The 25,616-nt window shown below is 35.8% G+C and overlaps 1 protein-coding gene across 1 annotated transcript in view; it reads left to right on the top strand.

Moving 5' to 3' along the window:
* The window catches only part of LOC109064309 (ceramide kinase-like), a 28,950-nt gene that overhangs the window by 1,024 nt on the left and 2,310 nt on the right, over nucleotides 1–25,616 (top strand). Inside the window, exons 2-12 of the mRNA XM_042744695.1 lie at nucleotides 8,264–8,395; nucleotides 8,574–8,696; nucleotides 9,844–9,969; nucleotides 10,710–10,776; nucleotides 11,678–11,823; nucleotides 18,326–18,400; nucleotides 19,130–19,282; nucleotides 19,385–19,490; nucleotides 20,527–20,597; nucleotides 22,041–22,246; nucleotides 23,182–23,402. Of these exons, the coding sequence (XP_042600629.1) occupies nucleotides 8,264–8,395; nucleotides 8,574–8,696; nucleotides 9,844–9,969; nucleotides 10,710–10,776; nucleotides 11,678–11,823; nucleotides 18,326–18,400; nucleotides 19,130–19,282; nucleotides 19,385–19,490; nucleotides 20,527–20,597; nucleotides 22,041–22,246; nucleotides 23,182–23,402 (1,426 nt within the window). The remainder of the gene's footprint in view (nucleotides 1–8,263; nucleotides 8,396–8,573; nucleotides 8,697–9,843; nucleotides 9,970–10,709; nucleotides 10,777–11,677; nucleotides 11,824–18,325; nucleotides 18,401–19,129; nucleotides 19,283–19,384; nucleotides 19,491–20,526; nucleotides 20,598–22,040; nucleotides 22,247–23,181; nucleotides 23,403–25,616) is intronic.

The raw sequence follows: 25,616 nt of genomic DNA on the forward strand, positions 1-25,616 counted from the left end.
TAGGCAGTTCACTAGGTTGAATTACAGCCATGAAAATAAGGTAAATATACCATTTATTGTCTAGATTGTTATGTAAAGTATTATGTGGCAAGATGAGTTTCTTTACAGAAGAGTTTTTCTCCTCCTAAAACAGTAGTTAATTTATGTATAAAGAGTGTGTGAAGTGTTCTCAGACTGTGCTGGAAGGCCAGAGAGGTTACTGATAATCTAGAGGAATTGGATTGTCTGTTTCCACCTTTCTGCAACACACACACACACACACACACACACACACTATGCTGTCCTGTCCTCTCATTGCTCCTGGTCTTTGGTTGGGATTGTTAATGAATCCGTAGATGTTTGTCATGAACTGTCATAAATTAACTTCCGGGTTTCATTTGTTAATCAGTTATTTGTGTGACGTAACCTTGTTTTCTGGATATCACTCACATTTATCATGAAACATGCATATTCCCAAGAAACCCTGGGATCTTTTCAGAAGAAAAGAGTGACCACAAATGATGGTCAGGTCATTGTGTGTGTAGGTGGACTCAAACTTTCCAGATAGTTGGTTTGAATGCAGCTTGTTAGACAGTTAGTTAACATTCAAACCATGTTATAAACAAGGCAAAGATGTGCTGCAGTTCTCTTTCAGCTCTTATAGAGAGAAAGATAAAATAAAATAGTTTTTCAATGTGTTTTGCTGACTATATAAAAGTCTGGGATCCTTGTCTTTTATGTTTTAAGCCTAAGTTTGGCTAACTTACTACCGTCTCCAAAACTAGCAATGCCTGTTATCACAGTTAAAACAACAAGTTTCCAATATGCTTAAATTAAATATTGCTAATAGAAGAATAAAGCTTACACAAAAATTACAACCTTGCAATAAGAAAGGCAGATGAACTAACCTGGTATTTTGTTTGATCATCCTAGTTAGAATCCTAGTTATAATAGTTTTATGTAAAAGAGCAGCATTCTGCTAAAAATCTTAAGTTCCAAGCCATACAGGTTTGTAACAACATGAGTGTGAGTGGATAAAAACAGGTTGCGTTTTAATATACTTGACCTATTAAAACTGTCTGTGTTAAAGAACCACATAGATCCACATAAATATTGAATCCCAAACTAATCAAGGTTTTGGTTCACCGGAGCCAGATCTTTGCCCATGCCATGGATACATTACACAAGCTGAGGAGAAGTTGAGAACTGGGTGACCTCCAGTACTAAGATCATTACACAAAGCCGGCTTTTATTTAAAGGTCTTGATTGATATTTTCCTCGGGGCCATGACACATATGAAATGAAGTTCCACCCTGCTCAAGGTATTTCAAGGCACCCTGTCATTTTGTTTCATTTAATTTCTCAGTATGTTTCTCAGTGTTTGCAGTGCTGTTTACACTTCCTAAAGGTTCATAAATGGATAGTTTGTCAATAAACTCTTAATTTGCACCTGATATTTTTATAACAGTTTGTCTTTTACGATAAATATTTTCCAGATGAGCACCTCCATTACTCTTTTGTTTCTCTTTTTATACCTCATTTCCAAAATTAAAAAACATCCAGATCTAATTGCAAATAACTTTTCACTTACTCTTTGTTAACTGTCTTTGTTCATGTACACTTAATGATATGGAGACGTTAAGAACATGGTATTGTTTCTCTTTTGTTTTTATTATGGTAAACTTCAGATTGCCAGTGTGACTTCTGTCAGTGCTGGCTGTCTAGTGTGTGACGTACTTTGTCCATCTGCTGTGTAATCTAACCCCTTTCACCACTAGTTATTTTTCTAAAAATGTGTGTAACTGAAGTAGTGGGGTCACAAAAGACATTATTTGTAGAGGGCCCTTTCATACTAAACAAATGTTTGGTTTTGCTGGAAAGGTCACGTTGGATGGATGAATGGTGTGTTATGCTGCTCAAACACGGTGCTTCAGAACTTTGCGAGAAGGGAATAAACGCCTGGTCCCAAACTAATATCTCTATGGCAATAAATGCCTGGAAGTACAGGTGCATCTCAATAAATTAGAATGTCGTGGAAAAGTTAATTTATTTCAGTAATTCAACTCAAATTGTGAAACTCGTGTAGTAAATAAATTCAATTCACACAGACTGAAGTAGTTTAAGTCTTTGGTTCTTTTAATTGTGATGATTTTGGCTCACATTTATTAAAAACCCACCAATTCTCAACAGTCTTAACAAATTAGAATACTTCATAAGACCAATAAGAAAAAGAAAAAAAAAAACATTTTTAGTGAATTGTTGGCCTTCTGGAAAGTATGTTCATTTACTGTACATGTACTCAATACTTGGTAGGGGCTCCTTTTGCTTTAATTACTGCCTCAATTCAGCGTGGCATGGAGGTGATCAGTTTGTGGCACTGCTGAGGTGGTATGGAAGCCCAGATTTCTTTGACAGTGGCCTTCAGCTCATCTGCATTTTTTGGTCTCTTGTTTCTCATTATCCTCTTGACAATAACTCAAGCACACCAACATTACTTGTCAAGCACACCAACACCATGGTCATTTAACCAACTTTTGGCAGTGTGGGCAGGTGCTAAATCATACTGGAAAATGAAATCAGCGTCTTCAAAAAGCTTGTCACCAGAAGGAAGCATGAAGTGCTCCAAAATTTCTTGGTAAATGGGTGCAGTGACTTTGGTTTTCAAAAAACACAATGGACCCACACTAGCAGATGACATTGCACCCCAAATCATCACAGACTGTGATGACAACAAACTTAACACTGGACTTCAAGCAACTTGGACTATGAGCTTCTCCACCCTTCCTCCAGACACTAGGACCTTGGTTTCCAAATGAAATACAAAACTTGTTCTCATTTGAAAAGAGGACTTTGGACCACTGGGCAACAGTCCAGTTCTCTGACGTTGTCTGTGGTTCAGGAGTGGCTTAACAAGAAGAATACGACAACTGTAGCCAAATTCCTTGACACTTGTATGTGTGGTGGCTCTTGATGCCTTGACCCCAGCCTCAGTCCATTCCTTGTGAAGTTTACTCAAATATTTTGGCAATGAATGTTTGTGGCTTACCCTCCTTGTGAAGGGTGTCAATGATTGTCTTCTGGACAACAGTCAGATCAGCGGTCTTCCCCATGATTGTGTAGCCTAGTGAACCAAACTGAGAGACCATTTTGAAGGCTCAGGAGATCTTTGCAGGTGTTTTCAGTTGATTAGCTGATTGGCATGTCACCATATTCTAATTTGTTGAAATTGTGAATTGGTGGGGTTTTATTAAATGTGAGCCAGAATCATCATAATCATCATTTGGGGGCAGCTGTGGCCTAATGGTTAGAGATTTGGACTTGTAACCAGAAGGTCGCAGGTTCGAATCTCGGTGCTGGCAGGAGTTGTAGGTGGGAGGGAGTGAATGAACAGCGCTCTCTTCCACCCTCGTAACCCATGGCTGAAGTGCCCTTGAGCAAGGCACTGAACCCCCAGTTGCTCCCCGGGTGCTGGATATAGCTGCCCACTGCTCCGGGTTTGTGTTCACCACTGTGTGTGTGCACTTGGATGGGTTAAATGCAGAGCACCAATTCCCGAGTATGGGTTACCATACTTGGCAAATGTCACGACTTTCTTAATTAAAAGAACCAAAGACTTAAACTACTTCAGTCTGTGTGTACTGAATTTATTTAATACACAAGTTTCAAAATTTGAGTTGAATTACTGAAATTAACTTTTCCATGACATTCTAATTTATTGAGATGCACCTGTATATGACTCATGAGTAATATCCTGCAACATTGATCTGCATCAGGATCCATAGGTAATGCATATGGACTGGGATTGTTCTTTCAAACAGTTGACATAAATTTGAGGTTTCCTCTAGCCTAGTGCAGCCCTCAAGCTTTTAATTAGTTACTCAAGTGATGTCATAATTGTGGTAGGACTAAATACAGCTGCAATCTCAAATATGTCTTATTGCCATATTAATAACAAACATGTCTGGGAGGTATGACTAGCACATTGTTTAAAGGGGAAATCTTTTTTAGCGTTTCATAAGAGTTTGTCACATGAAGTTCTGGGAAATGGAAGAAATATGCCTGTCAGTATGAATCTGTACTATTTTTAATGTGGTTTTAATTTAATTATATTTCTCTATGCAAATTGCTTATACGAAACTTAATTACTTTTTTTTTTTATTTAATCTTTGCCATTAAAATAGCTTTACATGCTGACATGGAATAAAACAACCAAATAAATACAGCATGGTTGTCTGTGTGATTTTTAATATCTGACATCAAACAGAAAACTATAATCCTCTGCATTTGTTGATTTTAATGGAAACAATTTCATTTATATGACTCAGCCAGTATCCAGTGTAAACTTGGTGTAACTGCAATTTGCAATATGCAGAGTCAGATGTGGAAAATAAAAAGGTGTGAAAATGCAACATATGGAATGAGATTGTTGTTTTAAACCATAGTTATACTTGCATATGTTATTCCAACATAAATTTTATATTTTGGTTTGTCTAATAAATAGAAAATAAAAATAATTGAAATAAAATGTAAGTATTCACTGTATTTTCAAAAAAGGAATTACTGCTATTTTTGTCAATAGACCGCATAACAAAAGATTTAGGTAATAATAAAAATAATAATAATAGGTAACATAAAATAATTATTAAAAATAATTATATAAACAAAGAATACATGCTGTGTCACCATAGAGTGTAGGACGAAATATAACTTTCCCTCTGTGTTGTTTTTTTTTTTTTTTGGAACTGCTTATGATGCTTGGGTAGGTAGCACATTAGGATTTGGGAGTTTTGGATATGTTGAAGACAACACACCAAGCCATATTTGACTAAACTCAGTTTGTGAAATCCTGTTCTACATGCATGCTGGTTTTGTGCAATGAAGTTAGTCTCATAACTATAACAATCCTCCTTTTTAATGTGGCACATTCTCATCAGATCTGAAACTCAATTGCCTTTCTGCTTTATGTAACATTATAAGTTTGAAGAGGAATGAGATGCTTTTTAACGGGATACTTCACCCCAAAATGAAAATTTTGTCATTAATCACTTACCTCCATGTCGTTCCAAACCCGTAAAAGCTTCGTTCGTCTTTGGAACACAATTTAAGATATTTTGGATGAAAAGCGGGAGGCCTGTGACTGTCCCATAGACTGCCAAGTAAATAACAGTGTCATGTTCCATAAAAGGTATGAAAGTAAACCCATAAAAGCCTCCATCTGCCATCAGACGTGCAATCTGGGTTATATGAAGCGACAGGAACATTTTTTGAAAGCGAAGAAAACAAAAATAATGACTTTATTCAACAATTCCTTTGTCAGCAGTCTTCTCTGTCTCTCTCCATATCACCGTATGTTGCATATGCTCTTCTGTATCATCCACACCACAAGGATGCGCTGTTTTCTTTGAAATCAACACTAAATACACGTAGAAACAGCGCATCCTTGTGGCGCGGACAATACAGAAGAGCTTACGCAGCGTACACTTACAAAAAGTGTTCCCGTCGCTTCGTATAACCCAGATTGCACGTCTGATGGCAGATGGAGTATTCTGACAACGACTTTCATACCTTTTATGGACCTTGACACTGTTATTTACTTGGCAGTCTATGGGACAGTCAAAGGCCTCCCGGTTTTCATCCAAAATATCTTAAATTGTGTTCCGAAGATGACCGGAGCTTTTACGGGTTTGCAACGACATGGGGGTAAGTGATTAATGACAAAATTTTCATTTTGGGGTGGAGTATCCCTTTAAGTCATTAATTCTTTTTTTTTTTTTTTTTTTTTTTTGTATATTGTTTTTTTTACAGGAAATATTGTTTTAGAGCAGCTTCACAAAAGTGTATGTTTTGATTAGTACACTGCAATCAGGAAGTAATCTTTTAATTGATCAGAGTCAGAGATGAGTGTCCATAAGGGACTAGTATATAGCTATAAGATAATACAGGTTAGATGGCTAGTTATGTATTTTATTAAGTAGACATAATGTAGATGTTAGGTGATGATTACAACTTGCGATCAGAATGATTGCAATGCACGTTAGTATGCATTTAGAGCATGTGGAGAATATACAGCCTCAGATTGTTGCATCATTGAGCCGTCTTTGGGAAGGACATATGGTGTATTTGGCAGAGAGAGCTGCGATATTATGGTCAAGGACCCCTGGAATGTCAACACTTTTTCAGTGGTATTTCCTGTATCCATTAAGTTTACTGCTTCTGTTTAATGTAGTTACTATACTTAACACATAAATGAGAGCAATCAGAACATTTAATGTAATCGGATGTGTGTGCATTGTTTTATTGTTTTTTTTTTTATATAAATAATCACATACAGGTTGATTGTGGGAGAATTTTAGTTGAAATAGTGAAATGAGGCGAATGGATTGTAAATGAACGGATCAAAATAATTTTTCATTTAAGGGGACAATTTATCAAATAACTTTTTTTTTTTCTTCTTGTATTCTTAAATTTATGGGAAACATAAGTTCTATAACCCCAAAACAACATTTGCTGCAAAAAAAAATAAAAATAAAGTTAGACACTGTTAATTTAACTTGATTTAGACTAAATCTTCAACCCTAAACTAACTTCTAAAGTCTTTTATTTAAAATCCTCTAACCAAAGATTCCATTGAGATATATATATAATATTATTATTATTATTATTTACTTTGTGTAATTATTTAATATTTATTTCTTGATAAAATGTTTTAAATTATTCTGGCCCATATTTTGGCAATCGTGTTGCAAAAATTGCAATAGAATAGCACACATGATATGTAATATGCATTTTATGTTCAGTATTGTTTTCTGAAAAAAAGAAAATACAATCGTGCAGTCATGTTTAATGTTGTTATATGAATTTTCTTAGGCAAAATCCAGTCATTTCAAAAAGAATCCAAGTGTTGATGAATTTCATATCAGGGCAAAGATTTACCCACGCAGATTTCGCAACAAGTTCAAGTTGCAAAATCTGGATCTGGACTGGATTTTGCCTATAAAAATTCATAGTATAACAGTAAACAGATTTGCCGTGTTGACCAACAGAATACTGCTTTATGAAGAATTTCAAACCCTGTTTTCTACCCTAAACACTCCAAATACACTCCATGGACTGTGCCATTATTATTGTTGTTGTTGTTATTATTAGTTGTCAGATAAAAGTGGATGCTAAACTAAGAAAACTAAGAATAAATGCAACATGCATCTAAAGTCTCTTATGAAATCTATAACTCTACTGCTTCACCTTTACATTTCAGCTTTTTACCTCATGCAGTATTCATGCATTATACAAGAACTCCCTAATACAAGTATCATGAAACTTTTTATCAGATTGTTGTTTCCATGTTATTATGCTGTTAAGTTTATGACTAAATCTGGGCATATTAATGGTTTCATAAGGCTGTCTAAAAATGAAATATACTTATGTCATGAAGTTTTAATGAAGATAAATCATTACTCTAGGTTTATCTGGGTATTAAGTAAAGTTTCTGAAGCTGTACTTTATTCCAATCCACATAACTCTGTGATCTTTTGAATAAGGTTAAACCTCATTAACTTCCTCTCCAGGGGTTTTCTGGAAAGCCTGCATTATGTAACATAACACGCGATTGAGTCATTTGGGCACAAGCTGTCAGAATGCAAAAACCTGTTTTGCTTAGAGATATTTTCCCTAGCACAGAGACAGAGATGATGGAAACTGACATTTACGTTGTGTCTTACTGCAAAGCAAACAAAATGAAGCAGTCGACTTCTCCTGGAAATCCCAAAACTCACATTTTGCAAACTCAAGTCAAAAGTATTTTCAATAATAATTTACAAATTAGGGCACTATTGAAAAAAATAAATAAATAAATAAAATCCGACAGAAATCTTGACTATCAACTTCTGAAAAGTACTAAAAGGCATCAGTGACTGTAGTATCAGAGGTTTAAGGAGTGTACCAATTCATTTATTTATTCAGTGCATTGTCTAAAAGTCCTGCCTCAGTTGAGCTTGAAATATGACTTTTCAATTGTAAATCATTTGTGTTGGATAACTCTAAATGCTTAAAATCAAGTGATTGTTTTGACTGAGTTTTAATAAAGTGTTTGAGATTGGTTTTGAGACTCACAGCCTCATTTTCATTACCAAAAAAATTGACATCTTGCTTTTAAATCTAGTTTAAAATCACTGCATTGTGAATCCAATCAATTCATTGTCTCCACCGTGACTTGTTATGTTCCATTTGAGTTATGTGAGGTGTTATGTTTCTCATGTAATGTGACCCACTGCTCTTCTATTCACAGGTAGTCATTGTGTCCCAGTGTGTGAAATTATAGCCGTTCAGGAAAAAGAAGATGACTCTCCTTGTAAAGACACTGGGAAATGGCAGAAGGTTCCTCAGAGCCCAGCGGACTCATGCCAGCATGCTTTCACAGGTACACCATCATAATCAGACTGTCATCTGCCTATCTGGCCCCTGATAACAGGGGAATACATGGCTTGTTATTTTATTTATATGCTATTAGTGTATTATCAGAACGATACTGATTATGCAGGTCATCTTTTACCTGGTTTTTGGAATAATGTGTAATTTTCATTTGTGTTTCTCTACAGTGTTCTATGTAGAGAGGATGAGGCAGCACTGCTGGCGGTGCAGCAATGTGACTTTCCACTGCTCTGAACATTCCATGTGTCTGCTCTGGGTCCAAACTATTAGGGAACAACTTGCATTGTTGAGTGCGTCCTGAACCGTTTATTATTATTATTATTATTATTATTATTTTCTGTATCAGAAAAGTTTACTATTATAAAATAACAAACTACACATAAACTATAGCAAAAATAGGCAGTCGTGACCTAATGGTTAGAGAGTCCGAAAGTTGCTGGTTCGATTCTCAGGTCCGGCAGGAATTGTCGGTGGTGGGAGTGAATAACCAGTGCTCTCTTCCACCCTCAATACCACGACTGAGATGAGACCCCTGAGCAAGGCACTGAACCCCCAACTGCTCCCCGGGCACCGCAGCAATATGGCTGCCCACTGCTGTGGGTGTGTGTCCACGGTGTGTGTGTGTTCAATACGGTGTGTGTGTTTACTTGGATGGGTTAAATGCAGAGCACAAATTCTGAGTATGGGTCACCATACTTGGCCACACGTCACTACACACTATAGGAAAAGTTTTTGTTAAAGGTCAGTTTATTGATTTTCACACCAGTTTTGTTTCACACCAGTTTACCTCAGTAACAGTTAATAACAGTTCATGTTTATACTTTTGAAGAAAGTAATAGTTGCAAAATAGTTGCTCGGTGTCCATTATGTGTGAATTTACTGTAAACACGTTTTTCATTAATTTATAGTCAATTACTACCTCACATTTGGTAGTACATAATTATGGTATAAATAAATAATGGACACTAATTCTTTGTTGAAATAGCATGATAAAACCTCTTTTCCCTTTTAATCTGTGTTTTAATCTGCCACAATAGCTGGTATTTCTGTTAGCCACTTTGTTTCTGATCTGTGCTCTGTAGCGCCGCCCAAAGTGGAATCTTAATGGTTAAAAATCTTAATCCAGCTGTATATTACATATCAAATATGTTCTGATTTGCGTGTGGACAGGCAAATTACACTCAGTTGTGCCAGTTTAGAACACTGAGAAAATAATTGTACATTTTAAAAAACCCATAATATTTCTTACCAATCCTATGGAAAGTTTAGGGGTGTTTGGATTCTAGTGTAGGCATAAGTACATTTTTGGTCTTCTCTATATTGTCACGTCAGATGAAGTTTTTCAAAAGCAACTTAATGAAGTATTTTTGACAGCCTAGGCTGACTGTTGTCAAACAAAAACTCACTTTAATGCTCTGTCCGCTTCTCATTCTGCAGCCAATCGACCAAAGAATTTGCTAGTGTACATCAACCCCTACGGAGGAAAACAACGTGGGAAGCAGATTTATGACCACAAAGTGGCTCCCATCTTTTCCCGGGCTTCCATTTCCACCGACGTGATTGGTGAGTGCCCGTCAGCCGCCTGCATTAACATTATATAAAAAATGAGCTTTTATGCTTCACAAATAGATCTCCGTTGGCAAATGGCCCCACCTGCCAACCCATCCCACGAATGTGATTTTATTTACAACGCCATCTTTTACCGGAGATGGCCATAATGCAAACTGTGATAGTCGATAAACGTAGAAATGCAAAGACATCCATTATTTATTAAGTTTGAGGGAGGACGACCCTGGGTTGGTGTGAACATTGGTTGTTAGAGCTGAGGTTTACAGGCTTACTCAGCAGTTGCTTGAGGGTTTTCTTTTTACGACCATGCAAACATTTTGTAAATGGTAAAGCACATGTCTGGATGGACAAATACCATTCGAACCAAATCATTAGAGGAGCCAAACAAGATGTTCTGCCAGCGGTTTAATAAGCTTCATTCATCACCTTTGGCATATATCATCAATGTGATCCACAGGGCTCGGTCCAACCCCATTCATTTTCAGCACATCCCTCTGAGTAACAGCTTTACATCAGTGCTGATGGTAAAAAACCGGTAATGAAATGTACTGGAGATTGTTTTTCACCCCAACTTCAGCTTCATTATTTGATGTGGCTGATTGATGGTCTCTATCAAGCCAGCAGAAAAATGCAATTTAACTGCCAGATGAACATAATGATGTTTCTCCCCCCTCTGCTCAGACTCACTGTCATCGTCACCATTAACAATGGCTTTTTCTCTTTTATTTCTATAGTTACCGAGCATGCAAATCATGCCAGGGACCACTTGAAGATGGAAGCTGATCTGAAGAAGTATGACGGGTGAGTGGCTGTCCTGTTGGGAGATCACGGTCACTGTGAGGCGACTCTTAATTTGCCCAGTGAGGAATGCATCCTCTGCAGCAAAGATCAGATTAGCATTTGCACATCAATGCACATCAGCCTGGCACTAAGATAAAGATATTGTTGATCCCAAACTACAACATCTTTCTTTATTCTCTCTTTTTTTTTTTTTTTTTGTATGTGTAAAAAGAAGAGTAGTAAAAAGATTATTTTAACAGCTGGATGTGGCAACACAGAGGCTGTGTCCGCACCCTCATTCACTCTCTCTCAAGCCTCGTTCACTCCACCAGCGTCTCGCAGCGATCATGCTCATACCACGAATGCTAAACATTCTTGCAAAATCTCTCAAAATCTGTATCTTCATCTGAAACAGGTTCAAACATATAAGGTTGGATGCCTTATCTCTCCATCGTTCACGCAGGACAGTAGAGATCTGTTTGCTGTGTGAGCCACTGAAATGAGCCGCGCTGTGAACAGCCAATGAGAGCAAAGCTCAACATTTTTATTCATGACCCTTCCAAATAACTTAATAACAGACCATTTCATTCTAGGGACAAATCCTAGGGTTGTAAATGGACATGTAAATCTTTTTGAGATGAGAATGAGAATTTTTGCCCTTACCTTCTATGTAGAAATATTGTATCAGTGCATTCTATGACACCTTTAATCGGTACAGGTACCACATCTATTATTCTCACAAGCAACAAGGCTTCCATCTTACTGCTATTACTACCGCTTAAGGTAGTGATGCACCAAGCCGATGGTCGGCAATTGGTCAAAGTCAGGCCATTGTTGAGCCATCAGCTTTTGCAGTGTGTAGTACAATGTCTCTGTTGGCCGCTTTTTGCATTGAAGTGATTAGTGCTGTCTCTGTCTGCAGTGTGGTGTGCGTTGGAGGAGATGGCATGTTCAGCGAGATTATGCATGGCCTTGTCTCCCGTACACAGCAAGAAGCAGGTGTGGACGACAACTCTATGGAGGAGACCCTTATGCCATGTGGACTTCGCATTGGCATCATTCCTGCAGGTTGGTCTACAGCATTGTTTCCCAATCCTGCTAATCGAGCATGTACCCAACACGTTTGGTACATGTCCCTTCACACACCCAGTTCAGTTCATGAGCACTCTATTAACAAGCTGATGAGCTAAATCGGGTGTGTTAGATAAAGGAGGCATCCAAAATGTGCAGTATTGGTGATGCTGCAGGACTGGAAATCACTTACAGTCACAAATCTTAGAGTATACAACCAAGACAGTTCTTCAGAATGCCTTTCATTGCTTTTTCATGCACGTCACTTCCTTGGCAGTGTTCCTGTAGGTCTCTGTCACCCACAGTTCCATTACAGCATTTGTGATTTGAGATATTTCCAAGTCATTGGAAGTTTTACACCTGTGCATGGGCACAGCTGCATAATAGAGAAGAACTGCGGGAGATTATAGCTCTCTTCCAAAACCTAGTGAGCTGCCTAAAGAGCATGTTTAGGCATCAGAGGTTGCACTCACAATATAAAGACTATTTAAATAATGGAAAGCAACATTACGTTGCCTTCGATGATACCATGTTTTGATCAGATTCTATTGGGTCATTCACACAGAACATGTTTGCATCTGTATGCACTATAATTTTTAAATTGTGGGTCTGTGTAAAGTTGCTTGATGAATATCTCTGGCTGTTATAGAGCATCTTGCTTTTTTCAGCATCTCAATTTCCGTCTAGCTTTTTTTAATGTTTTAAGACATTCTGTTTCCTTTGTGGATAGTCTACTGTTAACACAAATATTAAGCAGCACAGCAATGCTGTTTTTCATCATTGATAATTATAAGAAATGTTTCTTGAGCACCAAATCAGCATATTAGAATGGTTTCTGAAGGATCAGGTAGCACTGATGACAAGAGTAAGGACTGCTAGAAATTCAGTTTTGCCTTCACGTGAATAAATAAAACTTTAAAATGCAATAAAATTGAAATCAGTTATTTTAAATTGTTATGCAATGTTTTTTTGTTGTTGTTGTTGTTTTTTAAAATGCAGCCTTGCACACACACTCACAAACAAAATATTTAGAATATAAAACATACTGTGCTTTTTAAAATTTGTAAGTCCAGAGAATAGGGAAATAAAAATCTTGGTCAATACTTGGGCAAAGATGTTATTAATAAATGACCAACCTGAAAGTAAAAATCTTGGTCAATATTCAGAAGAACAAATAGACTGCAAAACAATTGTGTTTTCGTGCTGAAAGAGCATGAGTAGAACAAATAGACTGCTGTCCTGCACTGCAGAATGCCCTTCACAAGAGCTCTGCCAGCAATTGATAACTTTTTTTTGTGATTTAACTGTTTGCCATAATTGTGTTTTCTGATATAACTGTTTGCCATTTATATATGTTTATTTGAAATGATTTGGTTTTTTTAATGTTATAATAATATTTTTTTTTTTTTTGAAAGTACGTTATTGTTATTTTCTTTTATTATTATGTTTTTTTATATTGTCCAGACACGCAAGGACTAGTGACAGTTTCTACGAACAGCTCATGGTCCATAATCTTGTGTCTGGATGACAACTGATCTGAACAGCAAGGCAGTTTGAGTGGTAATTTTTGTTTTTTATGTATTGTATGTGTTATGAATGGCAAGGCAGTATCAGTAATTCAACCACTGACTCTGAGTCAAGAACCGGAGCCCAAAAAAACGTGATTCAAAAAAACAATGATCCGAGACCGAGCTGCTGATGCTACTGTCGCTATGGAAACAAACCTTCCTATGGTATTGTTTAACATTATAATAATCATATGTTTATGTAAAAAAAAAAAAAAAAACCATATTGCAATGTACTCCCATACCGGTGAGCCGAAAACCACCGGTTCTTTAGATTAGATGTTTTAGATGCTGACTTAATGTTTTATTACACAAAAGATTTATTTTAACTCAGAGGGATCTAAAAAAAACAGCACTAACATTGGTGAAAAACACCCAAAAAATTCTGAACTATTACCATGGCTATTTTCATCGATATTCGTTCGCGAATAATAATGAATAATAATAATAAGAACAACTGAATAAAGTCGTAAAACCTTTTAGATGCTTCAAAAATATATAAGAGAGACACCTTTTAGATATGTTGTGGTTTTTTGGTATTATTGTATGTCGTTGTGGTTTATTGGACATAACATATTTACTGTTGTAATAAAACGACATTTTTTTGACATAATTTAATTATAATATTTGGGTTTTTTTATTACCATGCTATTTCAACATTTAACAATAATCAATGCCATGTTAATATAGCATGCAAAACCTTTTAGATATATAGAGAGAGCATATAAGGTTTATTGGACATTTATATGATTTATTGTATCCTATGTTAATAAATGCTAACATTTTGTTTAAATCATTTTAATCTAAATACATTTTTGAATATGTAATATTACAGTGCCATTTTTTATGATTTATGTTTTTTTATATAATTTAAAGGGATACTCCACCCCAAAATGAAAATTTTGTCATTAATCACTTACCCCCATGTCGTTCCAAACCCGTAAAAGCTGCATTCGTCTTCGGAACACAATTTGGAGGCCTGTGACTGTCCCATAGACTGCCAAGTAAATAACAGTGTCAAGGTCAATAAAATGTATGAAAGTCGTCGTCAGAATACTACATCTGCCATCAGACGTCAATCTGGGTTATATGAAGCGCTTTTAAGGATTTTTTTTTGTGAGGGAAGAAAACAAATATTGTGTTTTTTTTAAAATTTTTTTTTCGACAAGGGTGTGCTGTTTTTTTTTTAATCAAAGCTAAATACACATTTTCTTTTAAAAAAAAAGCAAGAAACAGCGCATCCTTGTGGCGCGGATGACACAGAAGAGCATTGACACAGAGGAGACTGTTGACAAAGGAATTGTTGAATAAAGTCATTATTTTAGTTTTCTTCCCTTACAAAAAGTGTTCCCGTCGCTTCATATAACCCAGATTGCACGTCTGATGGCAGATGGAGTATTCTGACGACGACTTTCATACTTTTTCTGGACCTTGACAGTGTTATTTGGCGGATGGTTTATTATTTTTTCTGGTTTCCTCTCGGTTTTCATCCAAAATATCTTAAATTGTGTTCCGAAGACGAACGGAGCTTTTACGGATTTGGAACGACATGGGGGTAAGTGATTAATGACAAAATTTTCATTTTGGGGTGGAATATCCCTTTAATACATATAATTTCATGGACATTTTTATTACTTGATGTATTTGTAATTAAATTAAAAAATGTAAAATTAAAGGACTGATATCATACTTTTATTTATTTGCGTAGTTTTCTGATCTTCTTTAAAGGGGTCCTATTATGCCCCTTTTTACCAGATGTAATATCTTGTAATGTCTCAGGTGTCCCCAGAATGTGTCTATGAAGTTTCAGCTCAAAATTACCACCCTAATCATTTATTATTCCATGTTGTAAATGGTTTTTATGTAAATGTCTGTAAGCTACCAGTAGTAATGGTAGCAGAATTAATAGTATCATCAACTAATCTTCAGTTTAATTTTATAAACACTCTAAGAAATTATATTTTTGTTAGCTAAACACTAACACATAACTAGTCTTAACAAACAAACATACATTCACACATACATGGGGAATGGCAAATGAGACTAAATGAATGAAACCGTTAGAGAAACAGGGAATGAAACTATGAAAATGAGTCAGTTAACCACCTAAGTGAAACCATCAGGGTCTACAACTTATACTAAATCTCTGTTTCGTTTAGTTAATTGTACAGTACTTGCAATGCCTTTGCCGTTGAATGAGCTTCCAGATACAGTCTCATAGGGCTGCACAATAATGGTTAAACTGATAATCACGATTATTTTGATTAAAATTATAATCACAATTATTAATAATGATTATTCTATCCTGCTGGGGGGAAAAAAACTGCTAAAACCAGCCTAAACTAAGCTGGTTTAAGCTGGAAGTAGATGGTTTTAGCTGGTCTGCCAGCTTGGTTCTAGCTGGTTTTAGCTGGTTGTTCCAGCTGGTCTCCCAGCCTGACCAGCTAAGGAAGTGGTCAAAACCCCTCTAAAAACCAGCCTGCTGACCAGCTTTGACCAGCAAAGACCAGGCTGGATGACTAGCTAAAACCAGTCAACCAGTTTAGGCTGGTTTTAGTTGTTGTTGTTGTTGTTGTTGTTGTTGTTTTCAGCAGGGAAATGCAATAACATTTAATTTGTCCTTTACCAACCTCAACTGACTATATGATAATACAAAACTCATGGTTTTGGTTAGTGTTTTGTAATCTGTATACACATTACATTTTCTAAGTGACAATTTGTTCACAAATGAGAAAAAGCCACTTAGATTGCACAGTAAATTTGCTCATAGATCATTAATACACACTGAAAACTAACATTGCCATGCCATGCCACACGAAAACTGGTAAAAACTTTAGAAACTCTTAATAGAAATTCCAACAATTCCAATTTATGTAATTTTTCCCCATTGTATTGCCACAAGTAGGAAAAGCACATTTTTTCCCTTAAACACAATAGATCCATTATTGAAACTCATTGAAAGTTTGATCATGGCACATTTGGTAACACAAACAGTACAAATGGTTTGTGAAAAAACACACATTGGCTGTATGACACTTTCATGTAAGCAGAATATCCAGCAGAGTTTTCATATCATCAGCGCTTGTTCCGAGCTCGCACAGGGTTGCCAGATTGCACAAATTAAATAAAACCCCAGGCAGAAAATGTATCATTAAAGGAGAAAAGCTATGTTTTGGGGCTTAAAGCTCTTTAAATCTGGTAACCACAAGCATGAACGCTAGTGAAGACTTGTTAGCAATACAAGAAAACACAAATGCCAAATTAAAAACACGTTTTCAGGATAAATAACGAGCTGGCCAATATCATGACGATTATTTTTAATTAACCGAGAAAAGTGGATATCGTTATTGAGATTAAAATACGATTAATCAGGAAGGTTCTTTGTCTTTGAACATGGTATTTTGCATATGGAATTAAATTGGGTGCTGATGCAAAAACTATTAAAGATTCTTAGAACACTAATATGTTGCATGGTTATCAACATATAATATACACTCTCATTTAGATCTTCAAAATACGTTTTGTAGATACCAAAAATGGTATAAGTGAGGTTACATTAACTAGTGGTTCTATCATAAGCGTAAAGCATAAAACAGTATACAATACAAATGACAATATACAAGAAGAGTAGTAATGCACACAATGGCCAAGAGAAATGTTCATTCATAGTAAGTTTGTCTATGAATTAATAAAAGGAGACCTTTTCTATAGGTTTTTTTTTTTTTTTAGTATGTGTCTGTTTCGGTGGGGATTAAGTAAGAGGGAGACTCTGTCTACAAGTTGTAAAGTTTATCTGGTTATTGTGATAACCAGAGGTCTGTTCTGTCCTTTTGGGGTTATTTGCATTTCGGGGGAAGGGTCCATAGACCCTCATAGTTGGCTTGTTGGTTGGGTGAGGGGTGTTAAGGATTATTTGTTTAATATAACAAATAATTGTGTGTCTGATTTGTCCAGGTGTTACACCTGGTATTTGGATATGGTAAATATTACCATGTTATGTAATACTATCACTGTATCATTAGGCATGGGCGATATATCGCATGTGACTGTCACGCGCATTTCGTCAGTAAAGCCGGTTCCCTGATTACCGCTAAATCGCCATCACCTGCTTTAAAATGGAGCGGCATTTAATAGACAGAGCCGTAGATCACTGACAAGCTACGCAATATCACGTTCATTATCGCAGATGAATCACCTTCGATAATGAACACGATATTGCGTAGCTTGACAGTGAACTATTAAAGGTCTGTCTATTAAATGGCGCCCCATTTGAAAGCAGGTGATGGTGATTTAGCCGTAATCAGGGAACCGGCTTTACTGACGAAATGCACGTGACAGTCACATGCGATATGTCGCCCATCCCTATGTATCATGGTACTGCCACAGTAGAGCAAAAGCAACATGCTGTTTATTGCTTTTTAAATGGTTTTATCATGATTTATAAACTTTTAACATGAAACATAAGCTTTTTCCACCTTTATGGGAACAATAATGGGATCATGAAATAATCAGTCTGGCACGTTTGCAGATTGCAGGCGGTGTGTTTTTAAACCTTCAACCTCACGCTGTTATATAAGCAATTCAAGGAAGAGGAATTAGATTGCCAGGCAGCATATAAGAGACAAAAAAAGGCCTGAACTCATCTGAAATTTCATCTCTCTATATAACAGTGCTCTGCAATGCTTCAGCAACAATCATTTCAAGATCGAAAAAACTTTCTTATTCTCACAAGGGCTAAATGGACCAAAAACTCCATTGGCTTGTGATGTTTGGTTGGTGTTCACAATTGAAGGTTAGATTGCAGCTGCCCCTGTCTGCCACCAAAATTGAAAATGAAAGTGTGATTTTCATATGATGACCTTCAGAGTGAATTATGAGAGATGAATTTAGGTCATTTCTGAACCCCTGACCCATGAAATGTGTTTTTGAAACAGGTTCGACTGACTGTATATGCTACGCAACAGTTGGCTCCAATGACCCTGTCACCTCAGCACTGCACATTGTTGTGGGTAAGTGGTCATCTCCATATCTGCAGTATGATACACATATCTAGCTATGTATGTATGTTTATGCAAATATATCTTTAGTATTTTAAAGCTAGGACTGAGCTCTATGACAGAATGTGTCATGCAAGGGTAGGACTGTGTCAACTAGATTCTGGTATTCTGTTTTGAAGTGAGCAACTTGTCATGCATTTGTGTTTTATTATAAAAAAAAAAAAAAAAAAAAAAAAAAATCCAGATGACATTTCATTCGTTTTTTTTTTTTTTTTTTAAGCATGTTGTTTATTGTCCTTGAACCTAAGAAAGAGATGTGTTAATAGTGACTCTTATTTATATCATTTTTGTAAATAAGTTCAAACTGATTCAATTATTCTACACTACTATTTAAAACACTGCCTGTGTAAATAGCAGATACTACTTTGACATAACTCCAAATATATTAGGATTTTTTGTTTTGTTTTAAAAAAGTATTTTTTTCAGTAAAGGCATTTATAATATAACAGTAGTTACAATATACAATACAATATTTGTTAAATCACTGTAACTTAAAGCTTTCAGTGACATATTGCATAAATAAAGCATTACACCAAAATGGAAAATGTTTAGTGTGCTACTTTCACAGAGACAGATCTAATTTTGCTGTAGTATGCTCTGTTCTTAGATATGGCATCCTAGCACACAATCCTGATGTTATCAGCCTGTGTTTTCTGAAATCCATCCTGGCTTTTCCTGCAGGTGATTCTCAGCCAATGGATGTCTGCTCAGTGCACAATGAAGACCACTTCCTGCGTTACTCTGTTTCACTATTGGGTTACGGGTTCTACGGAGATGTGCTGACAGACAGTGAGAGGAAGCGCTGGATGGGCCCGGCCCGTTACGATATCTCAGGTATACAGGAAAATATATTAAGACTGAAATAAGTGATATTTTGTCTTTCTGCAGTTTTGAATAGAATTTATATTATTTTATTTTTGTTTTGTTTTTTTACAGGTGTTAAAACTTTTCTGTCACATCGCTATTATGAAGGAACTGTGTCCTTTTTACCTGCTGAAGGGAACTCAGGAACTCCCAGAGACAAAATGCAGTGCCGATCTGGGTAAATGCTGTTCTGTGTCTTTTGTTTAATCATAATTTGATCACAGTAATATGAATCTGTGAGCAAACATTAATATAACATGACTGAACCTGTAAAATTAGTCATTTAAGCCATCATCTGATGTGTTCCAATTATATTGTAAACCAGGACTAGATTATATTTATACACTATAGTTTGCGGTCAGTAAGTTTATTTTTTTACTGACTTTGTTTTTATTTTTTTTTATTTTTTTTTTAAGAAGTCTCATGCTCACACAGACAGAAATTATTTCATTCAAAATATTACAATCCAAAATTAGCTGTTTTCTGTTTCTAATATATTTTCAGATGTATTTTAATCATATGATGGCAAAGCAGAATTTTCAGCAGCCTTCACTCCAGTCTTCAGTGTCACATTATCCTTCAGAAATCATTCTAATATGTTGATTTGCTGTTTAAGAAACCATTATTACTATTATCATCAGCATCAACAACAACAACATTCAAAACTGTTTTTTTTTTCTGCTTAATATTTTTGTGGAAACCATTATAGTTTTTTTATTTATTTATTTATTTATTTATTTATGAATAGAATGTTCGAAAGAGTAGCATTTATTTGAAATATAAATCTTTTGTAACATTATAAACATTTACTTTCACAGTTGACATTTAATGCATCCTTCCTGAAAAAAGTATATTTATATGTGCGTGTGTGTGTGTGTGTGTGTGTGTGTGTGTGTGTGTGTGTGTGTGTGTGTATAAATAAATAAATATAAATATAAATATAAATCTTACTGACCCCAAACCTATTCACGGTATATTTAAGATGTAAATATATATAAATGACGATGTAAATATTTTAATATAATGATTAGATATGCTTGTCCCATCTTACATTTTTAAAGCATGCCATGATAATTATTATTTTTGTTATTATTATTTTGATTTTTTTAATTTTTTTGTTGTTGTTGTTTTTTTTTTAATTACTATTTTTACGTTTGTGTAAAACAGATAGCTGTATTGCCCACCTCTATTGTTAACATGTTTCTGTCTTGCAGGTGTAGTATCTGTCAGCAAACCTCTTCTGATAAACTGGTCAGCAAAAATGAAGACAGCGTTTCTGATGCTGGTGAGGAGCTTTTGGGAATACTCTCTATGCTGGTGTTAAACTGAGCTCGGCATTGACAGAAAGTCTCATATCTGCCCTGTGGTAAATGTGCCCACCCTCAGTACAGGCCAACAAAGTGCATTTCCAGCCATGATTTGTAATGCTCCCATCTGTCGGCTCGACTGGCACGCTGTTTGTGAACATTAGGCCAAATGGTTCAAGCTGCCACCCGACTGATCATTTAGAGAGTGCACACGCACACACAGCATATTATCTCTGCCTCTCAGCACCCTCAGAACAACTGGCACCTTCGTTACCCAGCATTCTGTGTTTACCCTGAGCACTGATAAGTGCTGTTTACAGAGATACTCTCTCTGCCTTCACAATCCCAAATTGGAATTTGTGCATGATGATTTCCTGAATGCTTTTAGACCGCATGACATAAATAGAGTCTTGTGGGAAGAATAAGAATGATGTAAACAGGAAAGGGAGTCGAGGGCCCTTCATCATTGAGCAAGCGCCAAAGCTATACATGCCTTGAGATTTACTATTAACTTAATTTTTTTTTATTTTTTTTTATTTTATTTTTTCAGTTTATAGCTACACTGTAAAAACTGATTTTTCGAAATTGTAAATAAAATGAATTTTTTACAAGACAGTACTATTTCAGTATTTCGTCTTTCACTCTACTTCAAAATTTTGTTAAACTCAATGTTACTTGCCATTTCTGTGTAATTATTTGTGAAATTTACTAGCAATTTCTGAGTGAAAATAGTTTCAAGGTAAATCCTACACCTTTTTTTAGTGTAGATTTTTGCATTTTCGAATGCAGTGCAAAACTGATTGCTAATTTTAAGTCAAGTAATTTCTTTATATAACACTTTATACAATACAGATTGTTTCAAACAGAAAAATAATTGTTCAGTGATGGTTCAGAGAGCAATTCTGCTGTAAAGCAGCTATAAAAAAAACAATTATAATAGTGTCACAGCTGAGGTCAGTTCAGTGTTGATTCAGTTCCATTCAAGAATATCAATTATGAAATTAGTTAAATTCAGCTGCAAAGCAGCTCTGTAGAAAACAGTAATGTCATCATCCAGCTCAGTTCAGTTCAGTTCTCATCCAGTTGATTCATAAATATGGCTAGATATTAGATGCCCCCAACTAAGCAAGCCAGAAGCGATAGTGCCAGGGAACCCAAACTCCATCAGTGACAGACATAGAGAAAAAAATAAAAATAAACCCTTGGAAGAAACCAACAGAAGGTTCTGATGTGTTCTGAGTTGTTAGGGTATTCTTGGTGGTAGCCTACTGTAGCTTATATACAACGCTTCACAAAAAAAAAAAAAAAAAAAAAAAAAAAAAAAAACCTTGGAGACGCATGTATCAGAGGCTGTGAAAAGGGTCTATATACTTCACTGTGCAAAGGTATACTAGTAGTCACATGATGTTGTTGTATTTCAGAGTGTCGGGATACATGGACGGTCATCAGAGGAAAGTTCTTGGCCATCAATGCTGCCAGCATGAGTTGTGCGTGTCCTCGCAGTCCTAAAGGTCTGTCGCCGTCAGCGCACTTAGCAGATGGAACTACTGACCTCATCCTCGTCAGGAAGTGCTCCAGACTCAACTTCCTGCGCCACCTGCTGCGTCACACCAATAAGGACGACCAGGTTCTTGCTTTATCTCAACAGAAATATCAGTAGATTTAACATATATATTTTTTTTTGTTGTAGGTGATTAATATAATTTATTGTTTTTTCAAAGCCTCTGAAAAAAGCAACACTCTCTTAACCAGCACACTTCAAAAAGTATCCCTGCTTTTCACCAAATGCTTACTATATAATTTATAATAGTATAAATTTAAAATAATATGTATATTTAATTAACTGTAATGTCTTTTTAATTATTTATTTTTTTCTTGGAAAAAGAGAAGATAATTTTGTTCTTTGAAGTTCTTAGTAACAGCAGGGTTCCTACATTCATAGAGAACTTTGAAAGTCATGGCAATTTGTCTAGTTAAATTGTATGCTTAAATCCAAAAATATTTAAACAACTAGAAATGGTTCTTTGTAAAAGTGCAGTCTTTAACAATCTTTATCCAGTAATCACAAACGTATTGAAATTCATTAGCATTGGAATTTTGTAACCGTTCATTATTCAAATGCCCCTAATAAAATTAACCAGCAAGTTTATTTCTTATCAAAATATATTTCTTGGCCTATTTTGTAAATATACAATACACTGATCCCAGATTTACTATGACATTATGAAGTAAAACATTTCAGGTCTCTTATCCTTACTGTAGCTTTATTTATTTTATGAAAAATACAGAAAAAACAGTAATATTGTGAAATAGTATTACAATTTATAACTATATATGATTTGTAACTATTTTCCATTGTAATATAATTTAGTTGTATATTCTAGCAATAACAAAGCTGAATTTTCAGGGGCCATTGCTCCAGTCTTTATGTCACATGATCCTTTCCAGCCTTTGTGTCACATGAACTGTTAGAAATCATTCTAATATGCTGATTTAATGACGTTTAATGATATTTGACATGGGATTCAGTAAGCATTACTTTTGTTCCCTTTCTTTCTACAGTTTGATCACTCTTTTGTGGAGGTGTACCGGGTCAAGCAGTTCCGATTCACCCCCAGATACCAGGAGTGTGATTCCGAAGTGGACCTGAGAGAGAGCGGAGCAACAGGCAAGCAATTCCTTAGTCAGATCTGCAGGGAGCACAGAGCCTGTGGCTGCATGCCTTCCCAGAGCAACTGGAACTGTGATGGAGAGATCCTTCCACACACTGCCATTCAAGTCCGGTAGGTGTCCCTGTCCAGATACGCCCTCTGTGTTTACTATTTCAGTATTTTTGTATATATGAGTTCAAGTGGAAGTGAAGCCATTAACTTACAGTTTGAGCTGCAGAAATGCTATATCTAGATACTTCCAGTGTTGGGGAGTAGCTAGCTACAAGGAGCAATGCTACTAGCATAACTACATTTTTCAGTAGCTTTACAGTAGCAACTCTACTTTTAAAACAGTGTAGCTTTTCCTGTAGCTAACTACTTTTATCAGCAAGTAGCGATGTAGCGTGACCAGATGCTACATTCCGTTTTGTATTCTGACGAGTCATGAGTCTATAATGCATTGAAACAGCGCACGCAACGTCTTCTTCTGACTAGATCACAAACTAAATTTGATCATTACCGCCACCTGTTGTGATATCACACATTGCGCGGCTTTACAGTCTTTCCACCGACAAGAGATCGTCTAATGATATTGCAAAGGAGGTACAGGAGTGGATATTTCACATGAATCAACTGTAATTTATGCAAAACAAAGATTAAAATGTGGTCTACTAGGCTTGCTGCGATAGATGGTGCTGACGGTGATACCGCTGTAAAGCCGCAACACCGGTTACGTCACTTGCCCACCGTGGCACCGACCCCCACTGTCGTTTTGATTTTTTTATAGGAACAAAATCATTTCATTCAGTAAAAGAACAGACACTACAATTAAAAACTGAACACGGCTGCTCAATGCAGTGTGCCGAACGACAGTCTCATCACAGATCAGATTTCATTTATCCAGTGAGAGTGAGTCGATCTGACTGACAAGAGGAGTGAGGTGAGACAGACAAGACGATGGCAGATGATTTAGTTTGAAACGAAATGCAAAAGCGCGTGTTTGGCAATATTTTGGATTTTGAAAAGCCTGTTGACTTGCTGTTTATCTAAGGTGATTTTGGAAGGTTTTTTTAAACATAAGTTTCTTATTTAATTGGTTCCACGGTGTTTGCTGATTTTTACTTTATTTAAACTTTGTGGAATTTATTTCTTTTATTTGATATCAAGGTGTATGCCGTGCCTCCAAGCTTTCTTATTCGTTTTGCTAATAAATGTTCTAAGTTTTTTATTTATTTGGTTATATATTATAAATGTTTACTTATTTCCAGTTTTGTATACCTATTTAAACTTAAAGTTATTTGTTATTTTATATTAGGCATAGCCTGCCCTATAGCATGGTGTATTTTTATTCGTTTTGTTAATAAAAGTCCTGTTTTATATATACTGTAGGCTAAAGTGAGTTTGACGTTATATTTTGTTGTTGCATTCAAGCAATTGACGCCGAATTGCCACTAATGCGCACAGTGCTTTTAAGCTATTTAAAAGCAAAGGAAAGTGAGGAAAAGAGGGAAAATTCAAACAAACTAAAAAAGAACAATTGCTTTACGCCGAATTGCCACTATTTGAAAGTGAAAGTAAAATGCACACGCTGCTTTTGCATGCTATTTAAAAGTGAAGGAAAGTGAGGAAAAGAGGGAACGCCCCCGCCCCCATGGTGATACCGGAATGATTGCTGTGGTCACATCTAGATTACCAAGTGGGAAAATTTCCTCACCATCACCACCAGCACATACAGGAGGTGAATAATAGCCTTTAACTGACGGATTAATTTTTCTTCTTTATTGCACTCTAGATTAAATGTCTATTTTACAATGATAACCAGTCATAATATAATCTGTACCCCACAGTTTTGTAATGAACACTAATCGAACAGAAAATAAAATCGCGATGTAGTGTGCTTAGCATTTGGCAAAGGATGGTTGTGGCAGGATTCACGCAAAGCGCAGTGTTCATCACAGCTGATGATTGACGTCTCCATTCACAGTCAGTAAATAGCGCATGAGCTGTGAGTTTAACCTGCTTATTTTTGGCATTGAAATGGCTTGGAAAAGTGTCCCAATCAACCTGAATTCACCCTACTCTTTAGAATCATGATTGCATTACAGTATGTTGTTTTGAACCCCAAATATTTTACTTATAACTTTATTATATTTTACTTAGAACTTCATTATAATTCTTTATTAATAATTATTTGGTTATTCGTAATGTTAATTGTAAAAAAAAAAATAAAAAAAAATAAATAAATTATATATATATAAAATTATAATATTTTTTTTTAAGTAATTTCAATGTAGCTAGCTACTTTTTGATAGTAACTTGTAGTGTAGCTAGCTACTTTTTTCAGAA

This window comes from Cyprinus carpio, chromosome A4, assembly GCF_018340385.1.
Source record: "Cyprinus carpio isolate SPL01 chromosome A4, ASM1834038v1, whole genome shotgun sequence".
NCBI lineage: Eukaryota > Metazoa > Chordata > Actinopteri > Cypriniformes > Cyprinidae > Cyprinus > Cyprinus carpio.